Raw genomic sequence first — 12,972 nt, forward strand, 5'->3', positions numbered from 1 at the left:
TTATGTCTCCATCCCTTTTCTCCCGACTACCGACTGTCTCCGTTATTCCGTGTTAGCTTACGACATATTCTCTGTTGAACCGTAGCGCAGGTGACATCACTTAATGAATATTGCCACAGACGTTACGTCGTAAATTCACACTATACATCCTCTATCTCTTATTTCTCATTCCTCTTCACAATCTTTACTTCATCCCCAAAATTATCAAAGATTTCCATTGCTTTGTTTAATGGATTTTAATTAAACTTTACCAAAATAATAAGTTAGTTAACTGTGGTAAATCAGTATGTATAGCGGAAAAGTTACGTCCCATTTCCTGGATGAACTTTTGGTGATAATGAAAAAAATCAATAAATAAAGAAAAAAAAAATTAATATTTTATAAGAACAAAAAATTTTGTCTTTCTTCAGATTCTAATTTAATAAAAAGATGTTTTCATTTCTATGCTACCTCAGTAAAAAAAAGAAAACCATCTTAGCTGAAACCTAATTAAAACAACCGGTCTCATTAGAATACACAAGTCACCTTTATACCATCTGCAAAAATCTTTTTCAGAATGGTCTTCTATTTATTTTTGAAACTTTTGTATTTAAGCAAATGTATGAATAAAATGTTTTAGATTTTTCAAAAATTAGTTTTTATTCCATTAATTCAAATAAATCAAGATCTTTTAATCAAAATTTAACTATTTTATAATTCCCCATTTTTTAATTCTCAAATAAATGACTTACTTCTGGTAACAAAATTTGTTTATTTCTTATCTTTATAATATTTTTTTTTAATTTTTAAATGTAGTATTTGCTAAAATACTAAATAAAAAGGTTCAGATGATTTCGAGAAAACTTAATGATGTACCTACAATTTTATGAAGTTGTATCGTGTTCGTGTATTATGAAGTTGTATGACTTGTATCGTGCACCTCTGTTTTCAGCAATACACTCTATGACAAAAATTATCTGTTACTTCTTTTCTTTCATATTGTGTATACTTTCGCTATATTATATTTAATAGACCGTTATTAAAATCCACCTACATTTTACAATTCATTGCAATGATGATTTCTCATTGCCAAAAGTGCCAAAAGTATTAGATTACTTGATAACTGTATTAAGCTATTAATCAAATTCACATATTGAGCTCTTGTAACTAAGGCTAATAGTTCTCCAGAACTAATATTGGTATGTATTTATCAAACTTAGAATATATAAGTATTTAACTATAGACCTTTCGTTACACTGATGATGTACAAATCTTTAACAATGAGGTAATTAATCCCTTAGGAAAATCTCTACGAGTGTAATTAGTCAGATTCACTGTTCAAAATTATTTTTTTTTTAAATTTCTATTTCTTATAACTGGCTTTTTTACCAAAATGCTATGTATAAGAGTTTTTACAGTGGAGAGAAAAAATAAAATTATCATGTACTGAATTTGTGACAAATAAATTATCGTTACTTTCCTGGCCAAATGCTACGAGTAAAACAATTTTTTGATAAATTTCGTAGAATAGACTTCCAAAAATTAGCTCTGTATGTTAAATCAATATTTTCTATTTATATGTTAAAAGAAGATAATTAAACAGATTTGACGGTATAGCGAGATGTTTCATAATGACCAATAATCAATTCATAACTAAATACTATGCCGTAAAGATATATTGATAAGAAAAGACTATGACGCACTTTAATGAAAAAGAGATCGAAAACAAAACAGAACGTTTTACTATAATATTTTCTTTATTATAATAATAATTATTATTAAATCAGTTAGTGTTTATTTTTTATTTTACATTCTCTCTTAATCAAGAAACTAGCTGAATTTCCCGGCTTCCAACAGTTCTTGACTTTTGCTTGTAACAAAACGTACCTCAGGTAAACGTTTGTTAGAGAAATCGTGTTCTATTTTTTATTTTTGTTTTTAATTTTTTTTTTTTTTTGAGTGCTCAATTCTCTTCCGCCCCTCCGGAACCGGACATACAACTAAGCATTAACATAGCTTCAGGGGGTGCCTTCGTCTCAAACTGCCTGCAGGCAGCCTATACCCCAACATCGATAGAATCGTTCTTCGTCGGACCTTCTGGACACCCGTTAAGACACCCACCCGACTATAATTCGGCCAATCTACAACAATTCTGACGCCTTAGAGGAGAGACCGCCACCGTTGCCACTTTTGTTTTGTCATATGACGCTATCAAGGCGTCATATGACAACGATGATAACTGAATCACCAACAGTCTTGCTCATCTCGCGCACCAAATCCTCCTCTGAGGTAAGTGCGTCAACGTCCTTAATGAGTAAGTGTACCCGCCGAACGCCCCTACTCGCCGTAACCTTGGTGCCTCTAATCTTGTTCAATATTTGTTGCCTTAAAATGACAACCACACATCTCCTGTGTCTTTGACTCGTATGTAAAGATCCTCTCCCTTACCTCTGTGCGCCAACATTTTCACCTCATCCGTCGACACAGGATCTCGAACCGTTCAGAAAAGGTCCGCGGATAATCGTCCCACCGCCTTCACTACCACACTAGCGGTTGGGGGCCCAACTGATTTCTTCTCCTGGGGTCGATTCCCCTTAGTACTCAACGAATACGTGTTATAATGCATACGAAGCTTAGTGGAACTCCTCCGGGCCTAGTATTCAGCCACCTTATGAATGTATTGCCCCATCTTTCCCTGAGGCCCACTAAAACAAACTCTAGGATTTGCGGCCAACGCTAACCTGGCGGACTCTACGATACCAACCAACCGCTCTTTACCATCGGAAGAATCGACTGCTACCATGATGTTCATTCTACCCACTGGTACCGCCGCACCAGCCAGATCCTCGGCCCGAGTATTACCAGCAACGACCTGGCCCGCCCGACCTGAGCATCGTCCCCTCCCAGGGAATCTCCTCCAACATCTTTGAATCCATCCAAGATTCTGCAACCTGAGCCAAGTCCTTCTTCCAGGCCAGTCCATCAGCACCAGTACTGTTGTTCTCAAGAACTTCAGTAGCTATTAATGCCTTCTTCGGCCGTCGATGAAGAATCAACAGAGGAAGATCTCCATCGTCCACCGCTTTGTTCAGTGCTTGCCGTACGTCAATGCGAAGTCTTGTCTCCAAAGTGAAGTCACTGTCCTTCGTCTGGACAGCTCTCTATTGCATTACCACAGCGTTGGATGGCCACCGTCACAGCCTCCTCTGGCGCTCTCATGCCCCCCGAAGGTAGTTTCTCCAGGACGATCCAAAACCCTTTAACCATTAACTCAAAACGATTCATTTCGAAGGAACAATCTTCGAAATGGAACAATTGTGTTAGCGTGAATACACACTAACTCACTCAAGTCACAGACATGTTGCAAAAGACCACGAATATTGTAAAAGAAACATTCCTTCTTCCTAGCCAACGTACCTGGCTTCCCAGTCAGACCCAACCCACCGACATTCTGACCAAACATCCCAGCCTCACGAAGCTTCTTCTGCTCCACCACCGTCGGAGGTGGAAGAGCCGCAACTTGCGTTTTGTGTGTTTCCCGTTGATGGGCTCCTAATTCTCTCAAAAAAGAAGCCAGCGGTGGAGGGGGCTCAATGACACTTCCATTAAAATCAATATCGCTCAACTCTATATCGCAGCTCGACGCACAATCAGTGCCGCTGTCCCCCAAAAGAATCTCATGGACGACATCTGGCGTCCTACTATACCGCCACCCTTCAACAGGAGTAAATTTCTCTTCCATAGGAGGGTGCATCCCCCAGATCGATCAGGCTCAGTCATAATTACAACCAACTAGCACATATGAGGGAGTTTTTCACCAAAATTTCCCCGTATCAAACACCTGACGGAAAAAATAAATAAGCAATTTTTCTAAGTGAATTCCAGTAGAATTGTTTGACTAAGAAACTACCACAATCCGAGCTCAAAACAAGTAACATAAATATAAATCAGCTGGGTAACTACACCCAGGTGGTAAGATAAATACACCTTAGCAACCGTATAGGCTATACTTACAAATATTAAATAAAACAATAAACAAAATTAACAATAATTATTAATTAAAAAGAAACAAAACACAACGAAAATGTTTAAATTGAACTAAATAAAAAGATTTGCAAACAATAAATTGATAATCAATGTCAGGATTAGCTCGTATGGAAGCTAACCAAAACGGTACTATCCAGCAAAAACAAAAACCCAAAAAACGAACAAAAACACGAAAAATAGCACAAAACAACTAATAAGGTAAACGTACAACAAAAAACAGAAAACGAAATCACAATCGGGTGACAAAAACGGAGCTCAAACAAGACATCTTTACTCTCTCAGATCCCGACACCTACTCTTGTTTTTAATTTTAGTCGGATGCAGCTTTACTTCTAAAACACTAACTCAGCTAGTAAATAACAAAAATTGTTTTCCACTTGAGAAGGAAGTACCTCAGTTTAAAATTTCAAAAATGTGCGTTAAAGTTGTCAAAACTTCCTTTCTTATTAAAATTTGTTTCTTAAATCTAAAATTAAACTTGTTTACCCTCCAGAGAAAATTCACTTCAAAATTTAAACATTATCACATAGAAGTGATGGTATGGTCACATAAGAGTGTGGTTCATCCTCACAATGAGGATGAACTTTATATTTTGTTTATTAGATACAATTTACGACGTTGTTAAACTATTTTCATCCGAATAATGTTGTTGAAAATAATGTTTATTAGAATAAGTCTAGCAAATATAGAAGAATATAAAACAAGAGAATAAATGTTACCTGGCGATTACCTAAAAAAAAAAATATTTGTGTTAAGTGATATCATTGTGTTACAGTGACAGAATATAAAATAGTATTACAATATTAACACCATTTCTGGGTACTAAAAAAACATTCATATTTTATTTAGATTTACTTTTCGTTCCGGTAAATTGAAACTCTAAATTAAATATTGCAAAATATAAAAATTTTTATGAAAATAGAGGAAACAAAAGATCCTTCATTATCTTCTTTTTTTTAAAGATCTGAAAATTTGAATCTTTTGGAAATAGTTTGATTTTTTTTTAAATGTCAAGCTGCTTTGTTTATACGTCAAAAATATTACCTGAGATGAAATTTATGCGAATAAGTATTCACTATAATTAACAGAATTTTTTTGAATTTAATTTATTAATTCTTAATTTGGGTGGAAAGCAGTTAAAAATGTAAATAAATAGACATACTACCAACAGGTTTTTCAAAATCTACATCAACATTTTTTCTGAATAGCGACGTATTCAACAGTTGTTGAAATTTAAATTCATAAACGGAAAATGAATCAAGAGTACTTATCAATTTTGGTTTATTGTTGTTTCTGTTTCATTTTCTCGCTCACTCATTCTCTTTATTTGAATCATCAAGTAAATAAAAATACGAGCTTGTTTTCTATATTCAGAATAAGACGATAACAGTTAAAACTAGGTTACTTTTGCTTGGGATTTTGCTTTGTTATTTTTCAAGCGCTAAAGAAAGTGTGAGTGGAGTTAAAGCTGAACTTACCATGGGAGCTTCCTGGGCGCACTGCCAGTAGAGTTGCTGCTGCGACAAATTCCAACAACATTTTCAAATTTTGTTTTTCAAAATTAAAAAGTGAACATGAAAATATGAGAGGTACAAACATAAAGTTTATAAAATCTAAAATAAAATATTTTATAACTTTTTCGTTAATACGCTGTGAATACTACAGACACTTGTTTAAATAACTCGCACAATATATAACACTTCAATAAAACTACAGTAATTTTGCGTAGTCACCACATGTTTTACACTAACATTCTAAACGATCAGTTCACAAAACTATATTTTACCGTTTTCATGTAATCACTATCGAATCATTTTTAATAATTTTAACATTTACAGAACTAAAGGTAAATATTGCACTATATTCTTGTTTCAGTGAACAAAAGAACACTATTTAAAAACAAAAAAAAACAAGAAAATATAATAAATAGCTAATGTTAGTTAATATAATCCGGTTAGCTAGAAAATATCAACCCGTTTATTATAATGAACAAAAACGTCGACTGAAGATTGTAAAAAATTCGTTCATGAACGAAGGTAATTTACAAAGTTAGACAAATTCAAACTCATGAATTCACGAACTAAAATATTTATTTTTTTAACTTAAAAATTACTGCTGAAATGACGTTTAATTTTAAAATAGATGTAATATATGTCTGGTGTTAACCATAAAAATGACAATTTATTTTAGCAGTCAAGATATTTTTAGTTGACAATGCTTTTGATAAAGTCTATTGATGAGATAGTAAGACAGTGAAAAATAGTGTGTGACCTTTCGGTTAGTACAACTCTACGAGTTATTATTGAGTACAAATTTAATTTTACACGTAAAATCAAGTTTTGAGTATTATGTTTTGTACTGCAACTGTCATTCTAACTCTGGGGAAAATGTTAAAGATAATTTTTTATTGCGTCATACGTAGAGGTTTTTTTTGATTAAATTTAATTTGTTTAAACTAATTTTTCGGCTTTAATTGTCTACGATAACAGTAACAGTATTTAAATACTTATATTAGTGACTATGTAAGTATAACAAGCGATGAAAAATAACCGACAAAAGTATTAACTATGTGACTTGATAATAAAAGCTATTGAAATTATTTGCTTATCTTAAATCTAAAAAATTGTAGAAAAGTTTTAATTATAAAATGAAAAAAAAATAATAAGTGAATGTATTTTTGGGTATGTGATGGGTTTTTATAAATATATTTATACAATTGTGTAACTTTATTGAGAATATTATATTTTTTATCATAAAATCGTTGACTTAAGTAAAAATACCACAGACCTATTTCTTTATGGTGCAAATATTTATGTATAATTTTAACCACTTTATTCACCTTAAGCTAATTAGGACTGATTAAATAGATTAAAAGCAACAAATAAATAAACGCCAATCTCGAGTAGCGGAGTGGTAGCGTCTCGGCATTTCATCCGGAGTTTCTGGGTTTGAATCCTGGTTAGGCATGGCATTGTTCAAAACTCAATTTCCATGTTCGACACACAAGATTCAGGCTTGTGTGGTGATATCATCAAGAAAAAAAGGTAGTGAATTTTAACGAGAATGCGATGATTCGGTAAATTAGTATTTAATCCTATATTTTATTTAATAACGCTTTATTCTATAAATTAAAACATTGTGTCAGCAAAATTTTTAAATAATGTCTAGTTTAACAAACATTATAAAGTTAGGCATTTTTTGTCCATCTTTCCAGTGAAATATTCTATGTATTTTATTTTCCTTAACAACCGATGTAAACAGTGTACTTCTCCGATCAGAACTGTACTTAATATGATGATTATTTTTTATTAATGAATGAATAAAATGAAAATTCAAATAAAGTAAAAAAAATGTTTATTGTAATTAAATGCGGGAGGTTAAACAAAGCCCGAAAGCAGCGTTTTCAGGAACATCGCACCTGATATCAAGCAAGTAGTTTCTTTATCAAGGAGATACATACGTAATCTAATTATGTACGTTATTGTCTTAAAATAAGTCAATAAGTTATAAGTCAATATGTTATAAATTAGTTATAAGTCAATAAATACTTGTCTATTTCACTTACTATTTTTTTAAATTTTTTTAACAAGATTATATCTCTAAACAATAACAAAGTATGTACAGTTACACAAATAGTTCTAACAAGCTGTTATTATTACGCAAACTCTTAGTTCTCCTGACGAGTGTCCCTCTGCTAGGCACTGTCTGAGTAACTGAAGGCTACAGATACAACAGTGGGTTACATTGATTTATGTTTGACAGTTTTCACAAAAATAAAGTTGGACACCATTTAAATTCGAAAATTATGAAAAATTATTAGTTACACTTGCATAGTTTCTAAATAAATAAAAAAGTCAGAGTAAAATTCATAGAAATCGGTAAAAGATTAAAAAATCACTCGAAATTTCATAATAAACGCAAAAGCAGACAAAATGTAAAAAAATGGAGCTAAAATAGGACTTTAATCTATTAAACCTTTAATCCTTTAATCTATTAAACACAAGTTAAATGTTTAAGAATTTATTTCATTTTTATATATCTTATTTATGTTATCTTGTATTGTACTCGTATATCCAGTAATTGTACGAGATCTGCGGCTTTTATGAAGAAACGGATTTTACACTAACGATAATATGAAAAACTTTATCAATGTGCGGTTATATTATTATAATGAAATTTGGTTTGTGAATTACCGAGTAATATGAAATTTTAGAAACAGGATTATTCTTCAAAATATTTAATTTAGTTTTACAAAGAAATACGTTAACCAAGAACTGAAAAAACTTTGTAAGACTTGTGTTATGCTCGGTTACTGTTAAAAGCAAAACGTAAAAAAATAAAAGTGATTAAATTTTAAGGAAATATTAATTATTCTATAATGACGTATTTCACAAGTTTTGGAAATTCTTTTCTATAATACCACAACAATCTCTTACAATATTCAACTTCGTAACAACTGAAATCAACTTATTTCAAATACCAACTTTTTATGTAAATAAATTTTTCCAATTAAATTACTGAAGGTGTGAAAGATAAATTTTTGAACTAAACTCGGCTCAAATTTGATAAGATTTAAATTTTTACCTATATTTGCGTTATAGGTATTTGATATGCTCTCAAATAAGCGGGAATATAAACTTCAATGAATTAGTTAATGAGTATCAGAAACATAAAATAAAATATTTTTAAATTATGAAAACAAAATTGTATTTGACCATACTAGAAAATAAAATATTTTCGTTTGCAATTTAAGTACGGTTTCCATATTTGCAAGATATTTACCAGATTTAAAGGAAGATAAGCTTGTGATGTAATGAAATTTTTATTTAAGAGAATGAAAATATGATTTTAATTAGTTTCTATTTCTGTTTTGAAAATTTAAAAACTAATTAATTACTTAGAAAGGGGAGTAATGTGTGTAAGCATACCTTTCTGTAATTTTCCAAGTACTGTAAACGTGTTTGCATTAATCTACTAAAATAACATCCAGTTTAATTGTTCGCTAGAAATTAACTATAAAATTCACCACTTCATTACATTAGGATAACTGAAATTTAAAATTGCAAAAGAAGAGAGCAAAGATAGAAAAAGCTTTAACCCAGGGAATCAAGTTTATTGTAAGCTCCATAATGAACATAATAACCTTCTGAATTAATTAATTTAGTAAGCGTGAGATAAGTTATAAAATGGATGCTATTCATACCACGGTATGAAATATATTAATTAAGAACTCAGCCTGAGTAATGTTTGTTGTACAATATGAAAATATTTAAATCATAATATTTCTATTTAAAATTCAATTAAGTGATTTTTCATAGACTTTCATACAAGTACATCAACGGATATTATTGTGGAATGAATATTTTAATAAAACAGTATTTTACGAAAAGCCAACAAAATCTTTATTTGTTATGATAGACATATTTATGTGAGTATTCTATTCTTAAAAGTCAAAAATTTATTCATAAAAGTAGATTTATATTTTTATGAAAAAATATATTATTGTCACGCTTGTTTTTGCAAAAAAATATTTTATGGAAATGTGAATTGATGATAGATTAATTAAATAACATCCACGAAAAAAATAAATTTGTACTCGCATTCAGACAAAACATTTATAGTAAAATAAAGATTATTATGAACTGTAAATAAAATGTTTAATGAATCCGCTGTAAAATTTTAACCTAAAAACTTTAAAATACTCGAATCAGATAAAAGTTAAATAACGACAATAAAATCATTATTTCACTACTTGAACTTTTTAAAAATGACCCAAAATGAAAATTCGAAGTATTCAAATTTCGTATTAATTTCGTGTTCGTAGTTATCAATTAAAAATACTAAGAAATTAACATGATATTTTTAGGATCGCACTAACACGCAAAACACTTGACTGATTAAGAATACGTTAACATAAGGAGCGGTAAAAAAATGACGTATATACATAACGAACCAAACGTCGGCCGCGGACTGACTTCTTAAACCGCGGGTTATTAAAAGAAACAGTTTGCCGACTCAAGGATAGTGGGGATGTAGACTAATATAATATTGTAGTGGGGCTTCTTTAGTTAAAGAAATCAGTTTATAAAAACAAGAGTTATGTTGTAGTCTTTACGCGACCTATAAGAATAATGTTCAAAATGCCTTATATTTCCATTTTTTATATGAGCTGTTGAAAAGAGTAAAAAACAGTACTCGTAAATTAAAATTAAATGGTTCATTAAAGTATGTCAACAAGAGCTGACGGTGAATAGAATAACGCATAATGACTACATGAAAATTTAAATAGGAATTTCTTCGACAAACCATTTTTACCTTCTTTTTATCAACTTAAACACAATACACCACAATGTAATTGTTAAGTGAAATTACTTTTAATTATTATTTATAAAATCTTTTGTGAATTTTGGAATGAAAAATGTTTATTTACCTGTAAAAAGGAGAGGGACCAACCCTCACATTTAATATAATCTCTTCCTTGTTCGGTTTTTTGTTGCTATAAATTTAAAGACTTTTTTTTTTCTTTATTTATACATTTAAATACATGTTTTTTCTCACAAAATGGAATGATTGATTCACTTTAGTCCTAATGAAAGAAAATGTAATTGTAATCAGTCAGTGAAAGTGTATGTACAGCTGCTAATAAGACGCTTTATGGTCATTTAATTTCTTTAAATTTTTTTTTTTTTTTTTTTTTTTTTTTTTTTTTTATTAAAGCTTCTTCAGTTACAAGAATTGAAACTACAGAAATTTTATTTCTACAGAAATAAAAAATTGAAAATTAATGTAATTTTTATTTAAATTAAAAAATATTTATATGAATATTATTTTACTGAATAATATATTCATGATAATAAATAAACAAAAAAATTGTGAATTAGTACATTTAAGAACTAAAATTTTCATTTTAGACGGATCAATTAATTTTGAGGCTATCATCCTGGTGTTTAAGATCCGCCTTTACATATAGCAATAAATATAATGTCATTCCTTTTTTTTTATATAGTTTGCATTAAATAAGGTAAGGTAATATTTTTTTATTTCTTTTTCTGTTTAGCCTTCGGAACCACCGTAAGGTATTACTTAAGAGGATGAATGAGGATGATGTGTATGAATGTAAATGAAGTGTAGTCTTGTACATTCTCAGGTCGACCATTCCTGAGATGTGTGGTTAATTGAAACCCAACCACCGATGAACACCGGTATCAACGATCGAGTATTCAAATCCGTAAAAACCCAACTGCCTTTACGAGGATTCAAAGCTTACAACTTTCGACTTTGAAATCAGCTGATTTGCGATGGCGAATTCACCACTTGACCAACCCGATGGGATAGGCAAGGTAATCTAAGGATATCTAGATTTGATATATCTTACATTGCTTTATATTGCTATTGAGTGCAGTGAAGACAACGTGAAATTTTTCATCTTTATGTTGCTTAAGGTTAAAAGCAATTATTTTTATCAAAATAAATACCCCTAATATTTATTATAATAAAGGTTTTCATCACAGGGAAAAGAAAGGCAATCCATTTTTCCCATGGATGAAATCTGGAAAAATAATTTAATTTTCTTGCCTGTAACATATAAATAATTATTATATTTTATTAAAATTAGTGTTACTTAAAATTTTCCGAAGTGATTAAATACAATGACGCACAGAGGACAGAAGTAGAATGTCTCAAGGTGCAAAACTTTAATTATTGATTACGATAACATTTTTAATCATGAATTGAAACATTACAAAGAAAAATTCTCGTTATTTTTTTATAAAATTCATTGAAAATATACCCTGCATTTTACATAAAAGAAAATAATACATTTAACGACTTGATATGATAAAGTTATACTGAAACGAATATACATTTTTATTATCAGAAAAATTAGACAGACATAATGGACGGCTGGAATAATTTACAGGTTGAATATTTTCAGCAATGGGCAATATAAAAAATCTATGGTGACCAGGAAGTTTCTGTAAATGATTCTCTTATTTTATAACTAGGTACCTGGAAGTCAATTATACTGTGCAACTGTGAAAGGTAATGTACCGGAATATCTTTCTGGAGCAACGAATAACCTCTGTGACCTCTTTAAAATGAAAATAATTCGAGATGAAAGAAAATATAAAAACACATTTTTATTATTATATTAATTTTAATAAAACTGACATTCATTCACGAGAGAAAAAGTATATAAAATTTAAAATATCAAAATGCCTAAAAGGTTTTAATATGGTATATTTATTGATTAATTTATATATATATATATATATATAAATTATATATATGTAGAGTAAGAGATCAGAGATACTACATTCTATGTGATGAGAAAATTAATCGATGTCTCTTTTACCTTGGAAGCTTTTTTCATTTATGATAGGCTTAAAAAGTCTCAGAAAAATAATGTGAATGTACAGATTAATTAATATATACCTCCTCTTCTATTTTATTAGTTAATGCGTTTTACATAAGTAATCTTAACTCAATATTGGAAAATATAACATCGATTTAAAAAATGAAAATGATCTATCTTATAATTGACTATTTTTAATCCTTTCCTAGAAGTGATGTATATGATAAAACTCCTAAAATTGAAAATGATAATAGGATTAATTATATATAAGGCCTTCAGTACAATAGAATAAAATTTGAAAATAATGAATATTTTCGAATAAGGAAAATATTTCTTCTTTTGCTATCGATATCAAATGAAGAAGAGACATGAACTACATGAATTTGTGTTTCTAAGGTAGGAGTAAAAGAATTGACAGAGTATCTGCACTTTAACAGTTAACAACATTTTTAATTGAGGCAATTTGTAAATAAAATTAATAAAATGAGGTTCTGCAGCCTAAGTCAAAAGACCTTTCAGAGGAAGTTCAGATAATGCATTGAGGTTTTTTCATTTATTTATTTTTTTTTTTTTATTACCAGTAATAATAATAA

General features: G+C 30.0%; 1 protein-coding gene across 3 annotated transcripts in view; it reads right to left on the bottom strand.

The window, feature by feature from the left end:
• The window catches only part of LOC142325557 (uncharacterized), a 387,407-nt gene extending 377,435 nt beyond the window's left edge, over positions 1–9,972 (bottom strand). Inside the window, exons 1-2 of one of the 3 annotated variants that reach the window (XM_075367460.1) lie at positions 9,905–9,972; positions 5,505–5,915 (exon numbers count right to left, since the gene is read on the bottom strand). In XM_075367460.1, the coding sequence (XP_075223575.1) occupies positions 5,505–5,625 (121 nt within the window). In that variant the 5' untranslated portion in view covers positions 5,626–5,915; positions 9,905–9,972. Of the gene's footprint in view, positions 1–5,504; positions 5,916–8,954; positions 9,041–9,904 lie in introns of those variants that run through there. The other 2 variants (XM_075367450.1, XM_075367470.1) reach the window with 2 other exon arrangements.
• Between the last annotated feature and the right edge of the window lie 3,000 nt (positions 9,973–12,972).

The sequence above is a fragment of the Lycorma delicatula genome, chromosome 1 (genome assembly GCF_047948215.1).
Source record: "Lycorma delicatula isolate Av1 chromosome 1, ASM4794821v1, whole genome shotgun sequence".
NCBI lineage: Eukaryota > Metazoa > Arthropoda > Insecta > Hemiptera > Fulgoridae > Lycorma > Lycorma delicatula.